The sequence below is a fragment of the Opisthorchis viverrini genome (assembly GCF_000715545.1).
Source record: "Opisthorchis viverrini unplaced genomic scaffold opera_v5_63, whole genome shotgun sequence".
Lineage (NCBI taxonomy): Eukaryota > Metazoa > Platyhelminthes > Trematoda > Opisthorchiida > Opisthorchiidae > Opisthorchis > Opisthorchis viverrini.
In genome coordinates, this window is record NW_008751719.1 from 1580530 (window position 1) to 1606152 (window position 25623).

Below are 25623 nucleotides of genomic sequence, written 5' to 3' on the forward strand. Positions count from 1 at the left end.
TCGTGGCCGAACTGTTGAGTGTTCAAACTTCTAGCCGTGAGGTCGCGGGTTCGGGACTCTTTGGAGTTTCGCGAGATGCGCACTGCTGCTGATTCCCAATAAGGATGAAACGGCTGTACAGGCCTTCTTGGTTTTTCAGCATAGATTAGTTCCACTTACAGGACGAAATCTCAACTGACAGCTTTGCTATTTTCTTTCGCATATCCTAACTTGAACTGTAGTGGCGGTACAACGGCTGCTTTCAATCATTTTCTGGATCCGATGACTGGTTTTCAACGGATTTTGGACGACTTTTCGTGGCTGGAAACGAAATACTGGGGATTTAAGCAGACAATCTTCTCATGCGTACCTTTGAACAGCTGTGTGGTACTCGTCCTGACGTTCGTTGAAATTACAACAGTACAATTCTTGAGATGATCCGGCAGAAATCCCCATGTCTGGACGGCTGGATGTAGAGTTACACTGTCCTGAGAGATTTGCAGCTCTTTGGCTTCCGTTCGTGTATGATTACCATCGGACAATTTTTAGACTTTCAGCGAAAAACTTCGGAATCTGTTTCGAGTCAGCTTAGGAGTCTTGTTAAGAAATCCCCGAAAAAAATGTCGGAACGTTTCCTCATGAAAAAGGTCTGCACTGAATAAACTGAGCGAAGCTATGGTTTCGCGACCAATATTTGGATTCCTCGAGGGCATGGCTTTTGAACTCGATCTGCTTTGAGTCGGATTCTTTCGCACAATTACTCTGGCTCCTATCAGCGGCAGACTTATGGAAGAAGTAGATTTGATCCACATTTACATGGCTTGCGATATGATTTACTTCGCGCTTTCCTTTCCTTTCTGCTTACTATCGTTACCCAGCAACAACTGTCTGAGTCAGCACACTCCTCACCTTCACACCTATGCCCTTTTTCGATCCAATGAAACAGTTCTAATCGCACTTGTCGGGACCGGGTAACACATGGAGTTGTGTAAATTCCCATACTGGAATGTCGTACTGTAAATTTCCCCCTTTTTCATGAAGATCGGGTACCCCTGCTGGTTACTGAAAGTCTTCATCGAAGAGAGAATGGGTCAAACTATAACCACATATTTTCTCGTAGTTCGAGAAAGATTTTCGAGAACATTCGTTCTACTTCTGCTGCTGCTGCCGCCGCCGCTACTGAAACAACTTATGTGAATGATCAAGGCCGACGTCACCAATTAATTTTGAGGTCAACAAATTTTAAGAGATCTAAACTGGTTCGTGCAAACATTAACCAATGATATTACCTAGATTGTGACAAGCCAAACGTTGTTTTTTGATTCGTCAATTGGGAACGTTGGTTTCGTTTTCGCCATGCCACGACTACTAATTAGTTACATCACAGCTGGTCAAGATGACCGTGCTGGAATAAGTTCAGTGTGTTGAAGAAAAACTCCCCAGACTCTGATTTTTTACCACTTAGTTGTCTGAAAAGCCATCAATGTACAAGTCCTTTTCACACCACGGCTGTCAGAAAACGTTAGAGGACGCAAATCTTGAGAAAAAAAACGAGGCAGTCATAATTTGTTGTAAAGACTACTGTACTTACACAAAGCAAATTTTCGGTTTCGTTTGTGTCTAACATTCTGTATTCAATGACATCTTGCACTTGCATTCGTAGTGTTATTACCATTACTATTCATGGTTGAAGGCTAATTTATCTTATGTCAGGTACCAGGTCACTCCAGCTAAAATTTTGCTCACCTATGGTTTCCTGCCTGGTGATAGTGCGGGATTAATCTGAGCCATAATATTTCTTTTGTTTTCAGGGTGTCTCTTCTACCATATCTCTTGCCCTCTCCGAGTACAACGTGTAAGTGAAATTTTGAGTTTCTTCCACTGGCTCCTACCGTTCATTGTTCTCGATGCTTCGATCAAGTGTCGGGGTATGTTCTGAGGAGGGCTGCTTTCAGTAGTTTGATTCACCAATTGTAAGACAGAAATTTCAGTAAAACATGTTGCCCGTCCCTTTATGTTTTATTGACCTTCTAGCGATAATGCGGCTGCGATTCTCTCCAGGTTCCTTTTGATCGTTCTCTTCCCATCTTTTTTTCATTTTCACTACTGTTCACTTAACAGTAGGTAGAGTGCAGGCGAGCTTACGAGGTGGATACTGGTAGCCTTTTCTCCATGAATAAGCGGTGCCTATTTTTCTGCTTTCAGCGTAAATTTAAACATATCGGCAGGGCTCTTTCCAACTGGGGATGGTGGAATATGAGTAACCTAGATGAAAGTGTATTTCTATCTTGGAGTGAATAACGCGTGAGCATCTGGTACCTTCTTGCGATCGGTGCAATGTACCTACTTTCATATTCCTCGCTGATAGCCGCCGCGGCATACTTCCATGTTAAAAGTATCGCCAACCGTTGAAGAGAATTGACACGTACTCTCTAACTAGATAGATGGTACTTACAGTTTTTATCAAAGCCGTTCGTAACTCGAGCCATAACATTGGCTGAAAACCACACGTCTGTCCTCAGTCTCATTAAGGCTTCTCTCAAACAAAATTATGTGTAGTGGTAGTTATGTCGGCGTTCGGGAAGCATGCCTTACACCATGGCTATCATCATCACCATCGGCAGCATAACGTCAGTGTTCAACACCGATGCTTCGCTGCCGGAAAACCATGATTTATTTGAAAGCCCTATTGTGATCAAAAGAATAACAGTGGATGGAGAAGGGACTTAGTGCTAGCTTATTATAATCATACCCAGCTACGTACACATCCAGACATCCACTCAGGAAATCTGGATAGAAACTGGAAGCAAGAACGCCACTGACATCGGGTGGCAGCCATATCTTGCAACGTCTCCAATCGGGCGCAGTTGGGATCTCGCGGTCCCCATCCTGCCAGCACCCAAACGTTTAGTAATCTCCTTTATACGCATCTGCCAAGTCAAGAGTTGACCACCTCTTTGCTTTCGCCACTCTGAGTTGGGTATGGAAACGCGCTCTCTTCGACCAACGATTGCTCGGCATACGCCACGCATGTCCAAAACAACGCAGCTTTTGGTGCTGGACACATTCTTCAATGGAAGTACCGGTTGCACACCGGAAAACTCGCTTTCTAAACGACTTGTTACGGATTCACTGACACCAACCCACACGAGCTATGGTTCTGAGATGACGACTGTCAAACACCTGAAGACGTCTCAGTTCCACTGCTCGAATAAGCCAAGTCTCAGCCATACAACAAAACAGCCCGTACTGTACGTACACACGTCCCTTGAGATTCAGGGATAAATCACTCTGATGCCATAGGTGTCTCAAATTAGCAAACGTGACCCGAGCCTTGCAGATTCGTGCATTCACCTCATCTGTCACACTACGACCAGAACTAATACAACTTCCAAGATACGTAGAACGCTCCACAACTTCGAGTGTTTCTCCCTTAACTTTGAGTGGCGCGTTTGATGACTGCATGTCCAGGAGTATAACCTTATACTTTGTGGGTGTATGATGCATACTAAAGGACGGGACGACTTTGATCAGTTCATCTAAAGACCGTGTTTTCTAGAAATACACTAATTCGCAAATCGATTTGGTTTTCACGATAGACTCAACTGAATCTCTCGTTCATGACATTCTACAACTGAATATGCTGCACACAGGCCGCCTCATGATTCAGTTGGCACGATATTCGAGACATCGCAGAATATCATAAACGAGAAATTCAGTTGAGTCTCGTGAAAGCCAAATTGATTTGCAACTGAGTTAACTTCTCGAAAACAGTCCAATTTGGGTTCAAGTAGAACATAAAGTTGACGGAAACTCGTGGACTGCGCCTATCTGATGAGCCCCAAGAAGGGCTGTCGAAGAGTTTTCAGCAACCTTGTGAGTAGTTTCCTTCATGAAAACCGTGTCTTCTCTTCTTATTCTTAAAATATGAGAACGATATCGTCTGCATACTCCAGGTCGACAAGCTTTTCATCACAGGCTATTTGAACGCCGGTGTTTCTGAGGCCTTCCAGCGTTCGTCTCATCGTCTAATAGATCACGAAGTTGAACTTGAAGACAGTAGGCATCCCTGACGAACACCGCTCCTTTTACGGTAGCTTTTGAAGAGCTCGCTGTAGACCCTCACGCGTCCGGAAGTCTGGGAATACAAAGAGGTTGTTATGTTCGCCAACTTCCGGGGCATTTCTTGGTGGGCAAGCGTGTCAAGAAAAACACCGAGTCGAATGCGCCTTGGGATCCAGGAATACTTTAATTGTGGGTCGCCTATACTTTTGGTATTGTTCTAGAATCTAATGGTGCGAAGATTTGATCAGCGCAACATCTACCAGGTTAAAACCCCGCTTGTTGCTCTCGTGTCAGTGTTTCTTGAGCCATCTTAAGACAATGAAGCACGAGTGACGCCAACAGTCTCGTTATGACCGGGGTCAAGCTGATCCGCGTGTGGTTATCACTACGAACCCCTTTTGTTGAAAACGGCCACTATCACCGAGTCTTTCCAGTTGTCTGGGACAGACTCCTTTTCCCAAGTGCAAGGATACAGATCAGACAAGCGATGGCTCAGGATTTCATCCCTATCTTTGCACAATGCGGGTGGGAGGTCATCCGGAACGGAAACCTGGTGACACCTGAGAGAACATATGCATATTAGGTTGTCCAAAATGTCGGTGTTTGTTTATTTGGTCGCAAGCAGATACGTGCTGAGTCGTGTCACATCTCACGGCATTCCGTCTGCAAAATTTAAAGCAATCTTTATACCGGCAATTTTGAGAACTTCAAATATCCTTTGACGAAAACCTTATCGATCTGGAATATGTAGACGACATCGTTCTCATCCTCGAAGAGGAGGAGAAGGCGCAAGTGTTTCTAGATGAACTGACCGAATTTATCACGTCCTCTGGTCCACAAAGTGTTAGGTCATGCTCCTGAACATGCGGTCACTGAACACGACACTAACAATCCAGGGAGACGTACTGGTAGTTGTGGAGAGTTTTGAGTATCTTGGAAATTGTATTAGTTCCAACTGTAGTGTGACAAATGGGGAAAATGCACGAATCTGCAAGGCTCGGGTCGCGTTTGCTAATTTGAGATCCGACCCCCGCCACTCGACTTCCCTTGTCTAGGCCTGGGCAACCTGGCAGTATCCCAGCCCTCGTGCTTCCTTCGGGTGGCATGGCAGCTAGGCACCGGAAGGGTGCTACAGCTGAACGCATGGCGTCAGACTGCTGTATTCCTGAATCTCATTATTCGGTTAGATGCAATCGACGACTATAGAGAACCCATCGCCTAATTGAAAATGCCGGTGGACCAGCAAAATGTCAGGAGAGAATGTCAAGAAGGGTCACACGAAGTTAACCTTAATCTCTTTCCCAGGAATTAGCGACGTCTGTGGCGGTGACACGATATCAGTTGGACTGTCGAGAACGTAGCATACAGTACCACGGTGCGCTGCACACCACCTCACAGATAGGTGGTGTGATTTCCCCCCATACAAGACTATCGATGTCCTCGAGTGATTGCTCAGGTCTGGCTGGAAATTCGGATGAGGAATGCCACACTACATCTTGGTCAACATTGTATGGGACAAAAGACCGTAACGTTGCTGGTAATGAAGTATGAAGTCCTATGAATCAATAGATTGAGTTTAATCTTCGAGACAAGCGGGCATAGTTTTCGGTCTGATTGATCGGATGCATCTAGCCCTTTATTGTTGTCAGTCTATCTCTCTGGTGCTCCCTTATAATTTTTGTCTGATAGCAAGCGTCCGAATCGCTGATTCAGCTAGATGGAGCGTATTTTCCATTTTCAGTCGTTTTCGACAACAACATGACCCTTCAGTGGGATTTTTATCCTCGGTGTCGTCCTTCGTAAGTTCGACCTTTTCTATTCTCCTTATCACAGTAGCGCGCTTTTCTGATTTTACTTCTGTTCGTGGGCCACACGTTTTTGGCTTGTTGTTTTGACAACAAAAAAGCAACGCGATGTACCAGTAACCCAATCACTGTAAACCCTGCCACTAATCCTTGAATGGGGTTACATCTCCTCTAACTTACATGCGTTCTTTCAATAGATTCTGAAATGATCAGGTGGCTGTGTACATGTTCTCCGAGCTTGATCATTATCCTTCGGACATTTCTCATTCATCCGCGGGGTATCATCAGTTCGCAGTTGAGGGGGGGGGGTTGTGATGTACCTTCGGTGTGATGTCAATATTTCCATATTTAGTCGACTCCTAAGTTCTCGGGTCATTATTTTAGGGTAGTCTGTTGGAGCTATTCGGTCACCAGTTGAACTGTTCACCTCTTGTTCATGCAAAGAATTGTTCGAGACCCTCCATACTGTCTATGAGCATTCGAATCCTCGCCGCAATTTGACTGGCTCTTTAAGGTAAACTTATCTTAAATACTGAATCGATGTCACTTGGACTTTCAGATGGTCAGCACCATACTGTTGCAATGCTCAAATGGTCATCCTCGATGACTTCGATTATATTAATTTCCCTCCACTCGAATACGAGTTATGTGGCTGATTTCTGCGTTTCAGTCTTACTGCTGAGCGTTTTAGTTGTTAAAAATCCATTTGTCAGAACGAATGCATCAGAGGCTACCGTTCTTTTAAATGAATTTGGGCAGTTTCATAGTTGAACCTGGCTCGTGTCGAAATGGTGGCAACACACGTATTTATATGAATAAACTGATTGTATTCAATATCACAAGTTACTGATCTACTTTTTCTTTTGTTCTCTGTATGACCATTTTTCTTCAGTTTGGAACAATGTTTGCCGGAAATATGGCGTCCAATGTCAGCCTGCGGTGAGTACACATTTGATCAGCTCACTGTTCCCATTATATCTGTGCGTTGGACTACCACTGGGGAAGTATCACCTTTTAAACCTATAAGAGCCCAGTGGGATCTGCTGTTTTGACTCAGTCTTTATCTATCTTTATCTTTATCTATATTGCCGTCGTATTCAGTATCGTATGGTGTTGGTTTGTAAGTTATGTTTGACTGAGTTTCATATCGTATTTCACGATCTGCGACTAGCCCTCTTTAACACTATAGATGTTCCAGTGTTTTAAGTGCACAAGGGCGTTAGAGCTGGTTTTCTGTTACCACCGTTGTCCAGACTGAATTCATTGTTGGGCAATACTAGCTAGCCAGGCTCGTATATTGTGTGCACCGAATAAGGGTTGTGGATCACCGTCTGCTATGGGGCTCGACTGTTTAGCTCTCCTCACGTGACTCAACGAATTTGCGGCACGATTTTGGCATACTGGTAGCATTAGAATTGCTCTGTCTGCTCACCCTCCTATCTTATTCCACAAAATTAATGTGGGATGAAAACCGTTCAGCCCAGTATGCACCTCCGCATGTGACGTTACCTAGCCTGTTCGGGAGTCAGTCGGCGTGTGTGACAGATAGTTCTGAAAGTGGATCCCAGGCCACTATTCTCGGGGGGTCATATGAATCAGAAGTCCGCCCGTTTAACCACCGAACACTCAAGACCAATCTAGGCAGGGCCTTAAACAACCAACTGCTCTCTCTTCATTTTTACGACTTACGACAATTTCTTCATTTGAAGCAGTTTATTGGGAAAAAAACTCCAGATGTTTTGGGAAGCCAACGAGTGAGCTCGTGACCGAAAGACGAGTGCTTCAAATTCACCATACTTGAATGACCTGACTATGCAACTTTATTGCATAGACAGAAAGATACGATTAACCAGTTTTTCCGTGCCTAGTCCGTTTTTCACCGTTTGTTCCGTTTTCCGCACTTTAAGAATTCGCTTCCCTTTCTACTTTCTCAGACCCTGTGATTCCTTGTTGATGTGCATGTATGCAATAACGAAGAACGGTGCCCACTTCTCGACTATCCTGTCCTATTCGAATGCCAATTACTGTTCACCAAACGGTTTTGATAGCTTGTCCGTCGCGGGTTCTCTCACAGGTGAGTGTGTTGATGTTTCCAGTCTCCTGTTGTCTGAATTTCCTCGCCGACTCATTACAGACTTATGCTGTCACGGTGCGGCCATTCTATAACAGCTTATAGGACTCAGGCAGTTTCGCTCGAATTAGACAGGTGCTCGGAAGGAACAAGTGATAGAATAGCTCAGCGTCGTGATTCCAATGCAAATTCACGTGATCGACTGGCGAAGGATTACAGAGAAATCAATGGAGCACTGTGATATCTAGGAGAACAATGCGACAACTGACGAGATGGTTCGGTGGTTAGAGCGCGGAAGGTCCGTGGCTTGAACCCGACCCCTGTATGTCGACTTTTCCTATCTAGGCTTGGGCAACCTGACAGTATCCCAGCTCTCGTGCTTTCTTCGAGTGGCATGTCACTTAGGCACTTAATGGGTGTTACAGCTGAACGATTATCCAACTGTTGTCCAAGTGCCCTGTGCCGAAAAAGACTTACAGAAAAGAAAAGCACAACAGCTTTATTGTGAACAAGCGAGTGAGTGCGGCCTCGTGCTGTATTTTGGAAAGCACTGTCTTACCTTGCTCCAAGACTGGTCGGTGTTTAATGGAGTTTTAGAGTCTCAGTGGGTTTCGGATATCCTAGGATACTCGTCAGGCATCTAACCTTACTGACACCTCTTCCTTTTGGCCATGCATTTTCGGTGCCCGGGGCGATAATCCCTCACAGGCATACAGTTTCCAGACCGGAATGATGACTTCCCTTCTGTTGGTGTTGGTGAGCGTAAGTTTTCGATCGGCAATGTTGAAAGATACAAACGATTGATCCAGTCTATACCCAGGAGATTAGGCTCATAAGCAGCAAGATAGACAATACCATTATCACGGTGTCCTACTATCTCCATCTCATAATCGAATTCACCAAGCAATTCAAGATTGCCTCCTGAAGCATTTCTGGCGGTGTTCCTTGGTTGTGTCGTGTTTGAGATTCAGGGAGCGGTGGCACTCGTGAATAATGGATTGTAGCGTTACCTTGAGAGACTGTGCAATCTTGTCCAATAGCCTTGCTCTGATATCACTCTAAATGCTACTGAAGGTTACATATGAAAATAATATACTTGAACTGGTCCCGTGTTATGCTAGATAACTTGAATTGTTCATATTCAAGACTGGTTCTGCCGACATAAGTGATATAGTCATCGGATTTCCTTTTCGCTAATTTCATACATTGATAGCTAATATTCAGCAAAGGTGAACGCTCACGAAAATCTTTTAGAGTTGTTGCATGGTTTTGTCAAATCTGAAATCTCGCGTGTCCTTTGACAGGTTGAAGTTGGAATATCATGTATGTTCCGTTGNGTGATATAGTCATCGGATTTACTTTTCGCTAATTTCATACATTCCTAGCTAATATTAAGCAAAGGTGAACGCTCACGAAAATTTTTTAGAGTTGTTGCATGGTTTTGTCAAATCTGAAATCTCGCGTGTCCTTTGACAGGTTGAAGTTGGAATATCATGTATGTTCCGTTGTATCAAGGTTTCTGAGCAATATACGCACTCTTCAGGCATCATCTTTGAGCTTTGAAAATATCGAAGCTTAGACAAGAATCAGCGTCATAATGGAACTCCGTGATCCTGTTGGCGGTCGAGTCGACTGAACTTGTATCTGGAGCGGCATTCGGTAGTTGAATTTTGAGTTGCTGCATCAAGGTTTCCACCAAACGCAATTACTCCGCTTGAAACTACTTTTGTTGTTGCAGCAGAAGTTCCTTCAACGCTTCAGCAGTTATTCTCATGGTTCCATGGGTTCGGGCGTCGCCAATCTGTTATATCTGACTGCTGTTCCCGCTCCAGTGCCTAAAAAAGACTCGCCGACAAGGAACACAATATCCTCACTGCGAACAACCGAGTGAATGCGAAAAGCACAACGGCCTCGCGCCGTACATTGAGGGGAACTGCCTGACCTTGACTAAGGTTGTCTGGTCGGCGTTGTTGTTTCGGGATCTGACCTTCCTGACGGTCTTCTAACCATACTTCTGAGAGGAGTTGCAAGCGAGAATGGGTATTGGCTGGGTCAATAATCCCTTTAGCTGTACTGACTAACAATGCAGTTATTGAACTCAGCCGGCCGTGCCGCATCCACTTCACTTGATTTTGTTAGTGGGTCAAAGGGAAACGTCTTTGTGTGAAAGGCTTGTTTGAAATAGTCTTAACCACTCCTGCTCGATTTACCTGTTCCAATCAATCTTGACCGAATTCATGGTCCAGTTATCACCATCAGGGATTCGACCGCTTAATTTAACATGCTGAGCGACCATGTTTATCCTTCTGCTTCTCAAGTGAAGGTTGTAACCCTTTCCGTGCCTAACTGCAATGCTACCCGAAGGAAGCCCGAGGGCCGGGATACTCCAGGTTTCCTAAACCCAGACAGGGGAAGTCGAGATGTAGAGGTCAGGTTCGAATCACGAACTTTGCGTTCAGCTAATTCGCGCTCTAACCAGTTGGGCCATCTCTCCCCCGATAGCAGTTTATCGGGCTATTAACCGTCACCTTAAGTAGCCTCAGTAGCCTTGGATCATTTCTACTTTGTATCGTGCGTCTAGCTCAGGAGCAGTGCATAATTTCAAACCCGATTATTGGCTCAGCATGTACAACTCTGTCGTCGGCAAACTGCGTTACTTATGAACGGTCAAATTGGCAGTTCTGCGAATGGAAGCTCCCTAAAATATACAGTATGCCAAGCGCCCATAAGACCATCCTTTTTACGTTAGTTTCTACGCTCCTGTTCCATTTGGAACATTCCCATTCTCGGAATACAACGCTCGAGACACCTGTTCACCGAAAACACGATCCATCTTTCACTTGCAAACTTGTGAAACGCCAAAAGAACCAGTTCAGTGATCCAGCCTGTAAATTCTCTTGATCCTGTGAATAGTGCTCGCGGGTACAACCACTACTACTCTAGAGTCATAATTACAGCGTTTTTTGTCGTAATCAAGTCGCTGATGAGTTGTGCTCTTCATACGAGCAACGTATTGATACGCTGGAGTTGGGTTGTGGATACTATCCGAACCACCGTTATTATTGGTGAATAGAGGAATCGTGTATGCACGGGGATTCTGTAAGAAACAGGGACTGGAATTTGCTTCCTGTAGAAATTTCCTGACAAAAGAAATCCAGGGTTTCACTTCAGATTCTGTGCATCAGTGCGAAGCGCAAGTTGATGAGAGCCGTAAGTAACGGGGAAACATGTGCGTCCGGTATAATGTGCATTTGAGGGTCAGGCTTGTCAGGCTGTGACAGGATGCATGAACTAAAGTGTGCGAAATGTTAAATTCTACGGAGTCACGAATAGAGGGAGGTAATGTTGATTGATAATAACAAGTGTCATGTGGAAGTCTCACGTGAATCGGTTTGTTGCTTACGGTCCTCGAAGGTACAATGGAACGTTGTTTTTGTTTGGGATTTCGTTTATTTGGTGGTTATACATGATATAATTAGACATTCACGATTTATTCCTACATCATTGCAAACAGCAACTACTTCTGTCCGGTTTTGTGTGAAGAGTACATGGAAGCAAGGATATTTTAGCTGAGTAATGTTGCGATCCTTAGTCCCTTATCGAGGGGACATTGTTCCTCTTCCTGATGTATTTTGATCAGATTGTATATACAATAAAGCGGTTCTTTGTTACCCTGGATTGGCTGAACATAGAAATCGTAGGTTTGTCTTGGTAGCTGAAGGTAAATATTTTGAAGAATTTGCACAAAACTATCCAGAACACTGTCTTTTAATGATGGTAATGAAGGGGATTGCATGCCGTAAAATATTCGACTTTCTCATCTGATCTGAACTAGTTTCAATGGCGTTCCGAACCTTTTAGCGGATCTCTTCGTTTCGAATAGAAGCGGATTTAAGCACAAAAAAAACAAGTGACCTGAACAACGCTATGTGTACTTCAGTGAGTCCAAACATGATTGCTGTCCCCCCATTTGTGCTTTTATTTTGCTTTTCCTGTCTATTTGCATCAGATGATAAGCTTCGGTCACTTGTCCCAACTAATGGCAAGACCACTTGGGATCGGTCGCGCAAAATGGACGTAGGAAACGATTCTGACACCAACACAACTCAGTCGCTGGACGGGAGTACCGATGACCCTGTAAATCCCACTGCACATACTCCTTCTAACCAATTTCCTCAGTCGTCCAGCAACGCGAAAACTTCAGATCACATCGCCGCAAACGACCCTGTAGTTCTTCCAACTCCCCCTGGGCCGCTTGTGTCGGATATGGCTATGATCCCAGATCCGTCGTTGGATGAATCCACATTGAACACAACACTTGAACCGCGCAACTTACTCGCTGATTTACTGGAATACTGTTCCATCGTGATGCAAGATGTCAAAAGCAAGTTTGTTAAATGAACCCGTTGTCTGATGAACGATGCTCATTTTTGAATAGCAACCTAGTCAGTTCTCATGTAGGAGACACAAAAAGGCTATTGACTAGATGTTACCTAGAAAGAGGTATTGATTTCACTCACAGGATTACCCTTCTCCCATTAAAAATCCCCTAATACCCCCAAACTAGCAACAAAAATATATGCATTTAATTGCAGGTGGTTGTATGATTCGTAGAATTCACATTACTTTCGTTTGAACCATCGTCTTCCTCTTCTGGCATAATCATTCTGGTAAGGAGGAGGAGCCCTGTACTTGAGCTCCGCTCCTGTTAGAGCTCATGAACAGTACACATCTCTGGTCGTACCGGGTTTCGAACTTCAGACATCCGACAGGCGAGGCGGGCATTTTACCACTACTCTGCCAAGGTACGCTGGACGCATCCGAATTTTTACGTCTGAGGAAGTCAAAGCAAGACGCCGCCGAATCAATCACTGTAACTCTTTTCAGAATCCGAAACTAAGGTGCAGTCTTCCGGAATATTCAACATACGGACTTTGAACTGGTGCAGCCCTATTTCAGCCAGGGAACGTCCCAGATTGCACAGACAATCAATCATCTGGTATTCGATTGGTATACCACTTTCGCAATGGCAGAAGGTCTCTGTGCAGATGGTTGTTTAACAGAGACTGAAAGGGCTGAGTAAAGAACACAGTTCCGCACCACTGCTTTGATGAGGTTGACAAATTTTTCCGAATAGCCAAGTTTTCATGGTGCAATCCATAGTGCTTCTCTTTTGACCAGATTGAAGTCTGGTGAACTCCACGGAGCCCATGAAGCGGTTGGTTCTGCTTACGGCGTTTCTCTGGAATTTGTCTTGGGACGACATATTTCGGCTGCTTCGAAATCCACAACCCTCAGGAACATTTTCCTCCGAACTGCTTACGATTAGTCGATCTAGTAGGATGAGAGCCACTCTCTCACCTGCTGTTCATAGCAGGCTGATTCCACGGTAGCTGTCCGTCTCCTGTCGATTTCCTTCACTTTACACAGAGAAATCATCGTTGCATCCTCGGAATCATCCTCGGGAAATCTTTAGCCTATCAAATTTTTCTAAGGTGGAGAACTTCGTCTTTGCAGTATTGTCCCTCCATTTTGGAAAGTTTCACGGTCAAACCATACAATCCCGTTGTTCTCCCACTGTGTAGTTGGCTTATGTCCCTCAGCTGTTTCGCGACTGTAGACCATTCAGCCAAGTAGGCCTGCGTTATATGTTAGGTCAAGTGGTTGAGCATTGCTGAAAAGTGAAGTTCCCAGGTTGCCAGAATGTTCTCGGGCTTGTCAAGTTTTCCACCATTTTCCCACGCCAATATGACGGCGTCTGCTAGAATACTAATGGGCCGATAACTGAAAATGAATCAGTTTGTCATATGTTTGTGGCGGGGGATTTTTCACTGCTGTTGTCATTGTACTTTCTCCTTTTCAGCCCCAGAAGCTCTCAACAGCTGCCACCTGTGCTTGCTGATTGTGCTGTGTATCACTGAGGTGAGTTGTTTTATTCTTATTGGATGTTTTGATGCCAATAGCATGGATTCGTCATAACATTCTCTATTACAACTGTCCATTGTTTGGGGAGCAAACTCCTCGGAACAATACCCTTTGAGGGCGTCGGCTTTTGTGTACTAGGCAACATACCCATCGATTTCGAATCTTGGAGCAACTTGTGCATTTTTAGTGCTCATCAGCTGTTCACTGCGTCATGCAGGTTTATTGGCGGTTAGTAGCCAGATGGAATCAAATAAGCCGTAGTGAAGACGAAAAGCATCTTTTGACTGTATTTCTCAGGTATGACCACATCTCTTCTGATACTTGATATGATGTTCAAAAACCCGCACTGGTTAGCGATGGTCTGGTTCTGGTTCCGTTCCTTCATAATAACGGGCAGTTACAATAACCTTTTATTACTCCCAGGCTATTTCAAAGCTTCCTCTTCATCGTATGACCGGCCGGTGTAGCATCTTGTCTGCGGGAAGTTTTCATGACATTACCACAGAGCCTCGCGACCAAATAACAAGTATGAACGATGGAAGACGTTGACCTAATATGCAGTGCCGCTGTCCAACAGCGAACGGGGTGAAATTGGTCGCTTCAGGATAGGCGGTTCGTGTTAGTAATTCTGGTTCTTTTACTTTCATTTCGACTGTTTGAATACTTTGGGTGATCAGCTGACACATCTGAACTTCTCTACCGAACGGTGGTTTCAAGTGACCGGTAATGAAAGTGTCTGATTTGAGGACAGTGGTAAACGTACCGGAATTTAGCAGTTCTCCAAAACAATAAGGGCATTACTTGTCAGATTTCTGCGTTCCCGAGTGTTTATTTCTTTTCAATTTCATGCACAATTGTTATACAGTACTCCGCTGGGGGACTCCATTGAGACGAAACTTTTGTAGGCACGGCTTTTTTCCAGTTTCGGTTTCCCATAGGGGTAACAATCCTTTGAAAATCGAAGGGGAAGCACATTCCTAAATGACTCCAATAGGAGATCCTCACGATGGAAGTGCCCCACGTCATTGTCCTAGGTATATTGGTCGACTAACGCTCATAAGCACGGTTGGTTCACCAATCCGTTGCATTAGTGTATTTCGACTTGAATTAGCCGTTAATTCAGACGTAGGTACCATTTCTCGATTGGAGTCCCGATTGAGGGAAACGCAACTGAAGGCTAGTGCGGGGTAAAACACGGAGACCCATTTTATTCTGAAGTCCCAATAATGATCATTACTTTCCTGATTCTATGAGTGTGATCTCGTGATAGCTGGTTGTCTTCAGTGAGTACCGTCTGCGTCACCTAGGTGACGGGGCTTGACGAGGGTCACCATGCTGCGCTGGTATTCAATACTCAAGGTGGGACAAGAGCATCGAACATCTGAAGCATTCACTTCGGTTAAATTGAAGTACTTTATCCTACCGTCACAGAAGCTGTTGCGATGCACTGGCGCCTGTGGAACATCACCTCTGTGTTAGTAGATTGGATGTGCCTGGTGCTCTCTTCTGACAGTCGGTTGGGCGATACTTCTAAAAATATGCCCGGATTGGATACTTTGATTGCTATGGCAGTTTGTGGTATGCGTTTTCAACTGAGTTGACAACTTTCTGCCGAAAGTGTAATTACGGGGATCATCTTAACATGATAAACCCTGGAACGGCCAGTTAACCTAAACAGTCAAGATGTTTTACTTAGCGCTGACAATCTGTCGACTGTTCAGCAATGGAACTGCTTTATTGCGCAGCTACGAAAGGAAGTACGAGGTCTGAGGCACCTTCAGGCTACTCAGGCTATAGAATAGTCAATGTCGCGTTCAAACAATGGAAATCATGGTCAGTAGCTTGTACTTAGACGTGGGGCTACAATCTACCTGTATCATCAACATTCGTTTTGTTTTTTCATGGCAGTCAGCCGACCGTCTGGTACGTCGTATGTTTTTGTAATCTGTTCGACTGTCGCTGCGCAGCTGCCGTTGATGCGTCGAATGCCGACAAACCGCGATTCATCAGCCACCTACTTACAGCTCAGCGCTGGTTGCACTGCGATGTTTGTTTACAGAACGTGACACCAATGAGGACGGAGTATGTGTTGTTTCATGAAATTAACGATCTAGACAAACCTTGCAACCACCTTCCCCAAAGCACAGTAGTGATGCCGGGATGTTTAATTTTATCGAACTACCTGCTCTTCTTCACGTTAAAAAAAATCGATTTTGAGCATTATGCGCCAGCCCCAAAGTTTCCAACTTTCATTGCAGCGTCATTATCGATAAGCGTGACATGCACTCAAAGTAATGTGTAAATTTGCGCAAAACACCGTAACGCAGGATGAACATTCATTGTTTTCATAATGAAGAAACATCGGCGGGACACAGAAAGTGGAAAGTTTACAAATTAGGCTGAAAATACGCCAGACGCAACCGAGCTCTTCAGAGTCGGCGGAAATCCGATCAATAATATTGACACGTGTTAGTTATGGTCTATGACTGAACTGACCGACTTTCTGGACTCTTTTATCGCCATTAGTATGCATTCAAATGGCGAAAAAATCATAACCTAATGCTACCAAACCAATTCCTTACTTCAGTTTACTTTGCTCTACGTCTCGCACGGCGACGACTTAGGCTTATCGCTCAACTCACGAAAAAATATTTCAGAGGGCAGTTCTGGTCGTGAAGTGCCTAAACAACATTATCGGACTGCCTGATTGGAAACGCTGGTTCACCTTGTTTTCACACAGAAGGTCTGACGCCCCTAACCTCTGGATGTCCTCACATCACACTGGCGGGGTCTCACAGTTGAAGTTCCGGGCATACGGCAGATTAATAAACCTGGATGTTTGGTGTTTGGCTTCGGTCATCCCCACACCACAAAGAATTCTTGATCTCGAGCTATGTTGTCTGGGAAGTATCAATGCGGATCTCCTCTTACCCTTCGGATAACGCGGGAGTCGAATAATGAGACTGGTTCGATGGTTGCATCATGTGGAGAGACTGGTATTTCAGGCTGTGACAGGTTGTCGCAGCGTGGTTTTGTATTCGTGGTATCAGTGCGGTATTTTGCCTAGCGCTTTTACTAGAAAAAACAATGTTGGTGATCTTGTCCTAAAGTGACCACTTCTACAGGGTACCTAAACTTTCCGTTTGGTGGGGAGGGGCGGATTGGTGTGAGGATTTTGAATTCCGGCAGATGATTCTAGTATGACGTAGCACAATTCCCTCTTTTTGGTTGCATACTTTGTTGTTGTGTTGCTTGGTTTTAACAACAGCCGTCTGGAGTTTGGCGGTGAATCGCAACTGGCCTGGTGAACGTCACCAGAAACTACACCAGAGACTGCTAGATACCTCATGCTACTAGAGACCATGTGCTGTACATAATTCGATTAAAACTAAAGTCCATAGCTGCCTGTTGTGCAGCTGTGCTGTCCAAGTTCCAGAACAGTCCGTTGTTTTTTTCATGAAGTTATTCCGCTCCGATGGGCCCTTCTTCTTAGCCACCAATAGGATCAGTGTTTTCAGCTTCTACAGGTCTCTGGCAGTTGATATATAATCTTATCCACACCTGTTAGTATGGTTCGCGATTCATTCTGTCCATGCTGTGTTTACATACTTTTAACATTAGTTCTCGCGCTCCACTTTAGGTAATTCCTTCCGCACTGCTGTGGCTTGATGCTAATCAAAGTGAAACTTGCATAGTTTAGCCGCAGTCGTTTAATGTAATTACGTTAAGATTTATCAATATTCCCCACTGTCTTAATCCAACTGTAGTTGCGTTTAGATAATGAAACAATGACGTTACGGCCATAATACGTGTTAAAGTGAAGTGCTACTCAGTTACTACGATTCAAGCTACCGAAAAGTAGACAAGACTACAAAGAAAGAGGTTGGTTCACCAGACCGCGCAACTTCATCTTTCCAGGCAACAAATAATCTGGTCAGACTGCGAGGAAAATTACCCATCCAGTTTTCTCCCTGGGAAAACGTTCGTTTATAATCGCCGGTGGTGTTGTGCATCAATGTTATGGAAATCAACATAGGATATTGGCTTTGTTTGCCCTGATTCTTTCACTGCTTTTCATCAATTTTGACTATGTCAGATTCTCATGAGATGCATGCATGCTAGAAATATGTGACAGTTCGTCGGTTTCGTTTCCTAACTTAATATGAGAGGATAGACGTTCCTGGTTATTCGACTTCCCTCATCTCACGTTTCCTTCTTCCCTTTAGAACCAAGTGGCTTGCTCGATCCTACATGATCCACACATCACTTTCAAGGTTTGGATCCACAAACATGTGAGTTTCTACTTGTGGGTGAACTGCGCATCGATTGCCAATGGGTTTCTCTTGTGGAATCCAGTTTTCCATACGGTAATTCCTTTTCGTTCACCTCCTGGGTTGTTTGGTCCCATTGCGGGTTGGTAGGGTTTCGAAAAGGTAACCGTCTTGATCGTGTCGTTGGATGTCTTGTGCTTAAAAATGGGACGGGGAGTTTTTAACTCCACCAGCAAAACTGCTGTAGAAAGATACTGTAACACCCAGTGGAAATGAATTGTGCGATAGTCGTGGTTGCAATGAACTTAGAGGGCGGTTGGCTCCATTGTGGTTGATATTGTTCAAATAATCTTTTATAGAGTTTGAATATGCAGATCCAGGAGTCATCGAAATTTAAAAATTGAGGTTTGCCGTACTTTTACCGAACGTCAACCGCAGCATCATCTTTGTGATGGTAGGCAGCGTAAAACGGTCCATAGACTTTCGCAGGTGGCATAGCGAGATTGAACACTCATTTACAAAGTAAGCTGTGTTAACGAAGGACCGGTTTTAATCGAGTTATTTAGGAGGATGAATGTGAATGTTTCAGGGACGCTTGTGAGCACTACACCAGGAAGGCTTGGGGCACAGTTCACAAAGCCGACAGCACGCAAATTTTGTGCGATTCTTCCCCCACCCTTGTGTACCGGAGTGACCTCATGGTCACTACTTCACATCACTTTTGCGTGACATTTCCTAGTAATACAGGTCTTCATATCACCTACTCGCAAAATGCGATATTGTAAGTGTATCCTTCAACCGAATGTGCTGTACGCAGAGCAATTCATGCTTCACTCAGAGCAGTAGTTAAGTTGTCAATGTGAATGACTTGGTGTGTCAATACTTGTAAGGCTGCCGAAGTAGCGATATATTGATGAGATTGATTAAGTTTGCAGTTTCTCTGGTGCCGGTTCCTCGGATGGGCATCCTTTCTAAATCTTCATCGATTTTTCGAACGTCGAATAAATCAACAAACCAGTCACATACAAACTAAGGTGTTTTTAACCTGAGGCTGAAATGAATGTTGGTGAGTTTTTCTGCACTTGCCTGATACTGATCTTTGTATGGATCGCATGACCCGTTTTTTAGTACTATTTACTAAGCTCCGGGGCAACAATATGTCCGTTTGCGGTAAGTGTATGGACTCCTTGAGAAAAAACCCAACATCCTCTTGTAGGCCATTTTCCTATCCCTAGTACTGCACACTTGTAGATTAATTCTTTTAATGTGTTTTTCTTCATCCCTCTCCTCAAGCATTCTCGCTATCGAAAATCAGGTTCCAATTCGTGCGGAAATTTCTCAAGTCGTCCCATCGCTGTTGCCATACTGAGTGAGCCCAGTCGTGTGTGACTTACCCCATTTTGGCAGCTGCAACTGATTCCATTTCTTGTCCCATTACTTTTGTCCTTCGTCTTGTTGTTTCTCTCTCACTTCACTTTTGGTAGACGTCGATGCTCGACTGTTTTTTAACGTTTGAGTGGCAGCATACTGTGTTAACTAGCGTGTTTCCAACCCATGCCGTTGAAATTTTTCAACAGTCAGGTGAAGACGTCGTAACGATCAAGCTCGACACAGAACGCATTCCTGCATATTAGTTTGTCAGTGGTTTGTTTCCCGAACGTCTCAGATGGTATCGAAGGTGAACTTTCCTAACAACAGCTTACCTATCATTTGTGGCCACAAGTGGCGATTGTGGAGTGGCAGACTGATACCGAATCCTAGGGCTAAATTTGAATACAGCAAATTTGAAACATTTCGAGTTTGCATAAGGTAGTTTAGCGTTCTCCGGAAAGTAACCTTGGTCGTCTTTGGGAATGCCGAGAAACCAAGTACACGTGATGCACACCTATGCGGTTGCGGATGAACGACAGTGTTCTAAATAGGTGAAGGTCGATGCTGCTACTGATGCGGAACTCCTGTCGCGCAAGCCCCGGATACTCGGCTCATTTTCGGCCCACATATCAAGCGCTGCCAGTGCTTGTTGATATTTCCTCAATACTGTCTGCTTTCCTTAGAATGTGCGAAAACTCGTCAATATTCGCCTCCTGGGTAGCATGTTACACCAAGGAAAAATTCGCCATCATCTCGTACAAGAGCCCAACTAAACTCCGAGGCAGCCTCTTTGCCATAATTCCGATTGAAAAATATGCTCAGTGAGAGATTTGTGTACTGCACTGACACCATATTCGTTTGCGAACGCTTCTCTTTCTCCACGTGGCAATTCGGTAACTGTCCTTGGGAACCTCTCAACCACTTGTTTTATGATTCTGTCATAACTATTTGGAGGAACGGCTTGAAGATGCGTCTAGTTTTTGTAATACCAACTTTGTAGAAGGAACTACACAACCGGAGTGTCAGGGACCTGACGGAAAGTGATGCAACTGTATCCCAGTTTATTACGTTTCTTACCTGTTCATACGACGAATTCGTCCACTGTGTTTCCATTGAGGGAAAACGACCCAGTAGACTGAGAAACTTAGTCTTCTTCCGAATGGGTATTTGCTTTCCTTGCCCACAGAAATTACTGAGAATGTTTTGGGGTAGAATCGTTGGATCTGAGACTGTTGTGATTCACCCGTTGATGTGTGTTTTTAAGCAAGTTATGTCGATTTACCGATATTCGCCAATTATCGCTTCACCCAGTTAGGCTAAGTACTAAGCTTCACACTATGACACCCCTATCTTCCTTATAGGTTTGGTTGTTGAATTCATGCGAGGGCACCTTATGAAGAAGTTGCCCTATCGCCTTTATAGGTAAGTCTCGCCGCAAATCGGTGCTTATTCTGTTTACATGCTCACGCTGAAGTCATTGGATGTTCCGCCGAGTCTAATGTTCACGATGTGTTTTACGTAATTTGTTTTATCTGCATGCACATTCGGCACGAGTCCATTGCGTTAGTTATTATGTTGACCGAGCACCAGGTTAAAGTAGTGAGTAAGCTTATTTTACGCTACAAATTCGGACTTCACAAACTGTCATTCAACCACTTTTTGGGACCCACTGAGGTGGCGATTTCGATACATTGCCGGGGGATGGGGTGTTGACGGACATAAACTACACTGTGTTGGACGAAGTCTGATGAAGGACAATGTGTGATGGTTAGCAGCACTCCAGTTAGGGACAATGTGTGATGGTTAGCAGCACTCCATATGATTCAGCAGAACCTCCAGAAATGTCTAAAAATATGCAGACTGTTATCTTATTCCAATAGCAAAGCTTTAACAAAGACTACTTCTCGATGGGGGTAAATGTGCGTCCTCTTTTGACATATCTGCAGTGAACGGACATGCTAAGCAATCTCCTTTTTAGGTACATTTCTCACTACTTGCTGGTTGTCGTATTCCCAACAAGTTGTTACATATTAAACCCAGCAAAATCCGCCCGATTGAAACCTGGTAGGGATTTCGGCTCACTCAAATCCGACGTTGATTTGTATTCTATGCCGGGCAGTTGACCGCATTATTTCGATGTCCACCGAACAATGTAAACTCAGTAATTACTTTCCGGGGCTATTTTGAAGAACATTCATAGAAAAATTGCCGGAAGGAATAGTTGTTTAACGCCTATGCGACATTCCATAAACAACCTCTCATCCGTATGTCCATCACTCGTTGTTCGACCACAGGCCGACTCTTCATCTTGTATCTTAAATGTGTTTTGCTTTCCAGCCCATATTTTGTTGACTCGTGGTGTGGTTATCACTTCGGAGAAATCGGTTCACATTATTATGCTAATTGAGTTATTCTCATGAGACCTGACTGCGTGGAAGACCAAGCTGGATTACTATCCATATTATTGTTGTTTATGCGGTAATTTCGGTTTTCGCAGTTTCAGATAGAGCCCCTGTCGTTATTAGCACCCATGGGTTAAGAAAGTGTTATGTTTAACAGCCTTGTGCTTCCGTTTCTTTCTGGTGTCGATTCATGCGATACTTCATCCTTCTATCCTGGGCAGTTTGGCGTGTTCAATCTGTCACAATCTGCTTTGCTACCAAACGAAGCACAGAATAAGACTGGACTTTGACTGGAAACAATTATGGGAGGGTAAGTTTACTGCTTATCAATGGTGAGGTTAGATTTTCATTCGCTCACATGAACTTACAGTAGGAATGTGGATTTGGGATCCTGTGCGAACGGACGTTTCCGAACTCGATGAAGTCCTCCAAACATTACGAGCTTTGTTTTGTTGCTGTTTTTACTTGACTGTTGGATCCGTAAACACTTAGTGATCTCCGTATGGTTTTTCTTTCCATGGGAACAGCTCCTACTGAGCGACATTTAGATCTATTGAGCAGTAGTGTCAACACCGCTCGAGACAGTTGGCCGGTAAGCGGTCTGTAAAGAATACCATCGCTTTATGACATTGTCAACACCGCTGGCATTGGTGCCTATCCTGTACTTCCATTTCTCCAGCCAAGGATATGAAAGGTCACTTGGGACCCAGTGAGGAGAGGCACTGCTCTTCTCGGTAGATGACAACTCGCCATGCATAAGACATAACAATACAATGATATCTTGCGATGTTTGGTGCATTCTTCAAGTAGAGTACCTGCTTCTCCACCAAGCACGGATTTCCGATAACCTTATGGTCAATTTGTTTGTCCCAGCTGATTTCAGCTATCTATCTGAGACAATTCACAAGCCGATCAGCCTCAGGTCATTTTCACTGTGGACTTAACTGGACGAAATGGGCTTGCAATATCCAGAACTCACCTTCACTATTCTCCAAAATTGCTTTCGAAGATTGGCTTAGAAGGTTGTTCAGCTACCTAATATCCTGGACCACCGAACGCGTGCTGTTGTCTAATCACCCCAGATGACATGTAATTTTAAGTACCGGTCTTTTTTGCGCGTCAAGGTATTTGTAACATGATGTCGATCAGCCTTTTGCATCCAGTTCACGCAACTAGGCAATACGTAGGGAAAGCGTACAGTGAATTTGGTTTGAATGATGGTCAGGACCTGTTTCGGCGTGTACCGTAGTTTGAGGTTGCACGCTGTCTGGCATGACAAGACTACAACTTGTCTTCAGTCAAATCGTTCCGTAAAGTATGGTGTCAAGTAATAGCTCCGGTCCATAGCCCGTGTATTAACCAGTGGCTGACGACCTGTGTGTTTATTCCGGGGCTTTAATGTACTTCAGTTGAAAAGCCGTGGCTTTTTCCTACGCCTTTCTTATCGTTTCCTCTTTGTGGGCGTCTCACTGGGTTTTGCAATAGCTTTGAACAGACAATACTGTCAGCCATTTTAGCTGTCCGGACACCCGAACCGGTCCAAACCGTTCTATTTTTCATTTTTCCGAACTGTTTTCGGATGACCATGGCCGTCTGTCTTTGACAGTTTCTTCCCATATCACAATAAAATTCGTGGTCAGGCCTTGTATCCATCGAGCCTTGTGATTCTGTCAGTGATCAACAACCGATAGCCCGTTTACTTTGCACTGTTCTTTTTGTTTCTTTAGCTCTACTCAGTCTACTTCAGTTTGTGCTCAATCTGGACAAAAACTCTGCACCGTCGAACGTAAGCCTAAGTTTGATGCAACAGGTGAGTGTATTGCACACTTGTTTGTTGATAAATACTCCTGCTGCATAGGGTTTCTTAAAATGTTGCTGGAAGGTAATATGGCCTGCATACGGATGCTACAAGTCTTCACTGGACTGATTGGATAAATCAGAGGAGGAAATTGGTTTGACTTCTGGGTACCGTGTGGGGGATTCACAGTCTGGTGTGACTAACCGTACTGTTTTTTAAGGGTATTTGGCCCCATCTTGTGCAGTGGAAGGTAATCCAAAGACGCATGTATTACGGTGGTGCTTGAAAGTGTAGATACTCCATTTTTACATAAAAATCGCTCGCACTGGACCAACCCTCATAGGCAAAACAGGTAATGGGTATCTTTTTGATGGGAAAGGGATATATCTTTCTTGAAGGATGCTTGCGTGCCACTTCGTAGTTACTGGCGAACCTTCGTTGTGGACTGTCCAGAGGAGTGGCCAATTTCCGAGGGATCCCTTTTGGGAATATCTAGCGGGCCCGTTTGTATAGTTCCAACAAGGTGATTACAGTTGAGGTTAGTAATTCTGAGTCACTCGTTTATTATATCCAACTGAATATGCTGCACGAAACCGCCTCATGTTTCACTTGGCATGGTATTTAAATATATCACAGTTTAATCTATGTAAGGAATGCTACTGTTTATGTTGCTGTCGAAATTTACAGTTACGTGTGAACGATAACCACTGATTCTTAAAAGCATAGTGCAGCTGAGGTTTCGCGTTTCATTGGGTACACAAAATGTACTCGAAATGACTCGGTCACAAGAGAAGTCCAGTCTGAAGCCACAACATGCGTATATTTATCGTACGTGTCAAGCAAAAGCCATGCGATTTACTACTTATTGTCACCCGGGCATGGACACTTAGGGAAGTTTATTGTTCTCTGCCTACGGCTATTTAGGGCTCATTGAACAGAGGGAGGAACACGTACGTTAGCTCATGAGGTACAACTGTTAACGCCCTTAAGAATTATGTTGACGTCACGTGTTTCTCGTTTGTGGCTAGAAGATGAAAGGTAATCAGGCGTAGGTGAATTGATGTTGGAATTGAATGGGAGAATGGGTTTCAACGGATTGTAACTTATGCACTTGACATCATTGCATGCGTGGAAAGGGCTCACGGATAACACGGGAATCGTTCGGTCTCTGTGATTACCTAAGGTCCTTGCCACACATTTTGGAATCCGACAGGCTCACTGGGCCTTGTAATTTGCGGTCGTACACGATCTTCTGGTGCTGCTTGGTGTGCACTGTCGACGGTGATCTGTATCGCCAAAAGTAGACGTTCACGCAGTTATCGCACGTAACCGTTGTTAGGAACGAAACTCGCTGAGATGGCACTCTTGGTGACACTCAAAGTTCATGGCTGCTTTATTGGAATATCTGTATATACCCCTTCAATGCGTGTAAGACGACATGCATAGGGGCATTTTTTCACCCACGATGCTCTTTTCCACAACAGTCCACTACGGTGATTGGTATTTTCATAGTTATTTTTGTGTGTTCAACCAAGCCACTTCTTCGTGAATAATAGGGGCACAAAATTTGTGTTTCGCAACAGGTCAGCCTCAGATGCTCGCGATTGGTTGGAGTGCAAGATCACCAGCACCCCGTGGTGCGACATCCTTGCAGAGATTGCTTCTGATGTAATCTTTCCGTCGTCTTGTCACTTTACCGGAACATCTTCGGATAATTTAGTCAGCTAGTTTACCATGATGGCGGTGGAGTAACTACCACTTCTGATCTCCGGTTAGAGTCTGTTAGTGTCAGCATCCACTTGATTATTTGGTTGATATATCGGGACTGTTCAGAGTGCTGCCCTTGGAATGATGATAGATGCTTGGTCTTCGTGCATAAGTACCGCCATTTCTTGATGACAGGGATCTCGAGCCCATCAACAATCTAGGGCGCTTT

At 44.4% G+C, this 25623-nt stretch overlaps 1 protein-coding gene across 1 annotated transcript in view; it reads left to right on the forward strand.

Annotated features, from left to right (window-relative positions):
• The window catches only part of T265_04056 (hypothetical protein), a gene marked incomplete at both ends in the record, with an annotated part of 56891 nt that overhangs the window by 10073 nt on the left and 21195 nt on the right, over positions 1 to 25623 (forward strand). Inside the window, 11 exons of the mRNA XM_009168691.1 lie at positions 1791 to 1834; positions 5786 to 5843; positions 6742 to 6788; positions 7784 to 7923; positions 11930 to 12277; positions 13784 to 13842; positions 18072 to 18137; positions 19410 to 19485; positions 20849 to 20909; positions 22111 to 22199; positions 23617 to 23699. Of these exons, the coding sequence (XP_009166955.1) occupies positions 1791 to 1834; positions 5786 to 5843; positions 6742 to 6788; positions 7784 to 7923; positions 11930 to 12277; positions 13784 to 13842; positions 18072 to 18137; positions 19410 to 19485; positions 20849 to 20909; positions 22111 to 22199; positions 23617 to 23699 (1071 nt within the window). The remainder of the gene's footprint in view (positions 1 to 1790; positions 1835 to 5785; positions 5844 to 6741; positions 6789 to 7783; positions 7924 to 11929; positions 12278 to 13783; positions 13843 to 18071; positions 18138 to 19409; positions 19486 to 20848; positions 20910 to 22110; positions 22200 to 23616; positions 23700 to 25623) is intronic.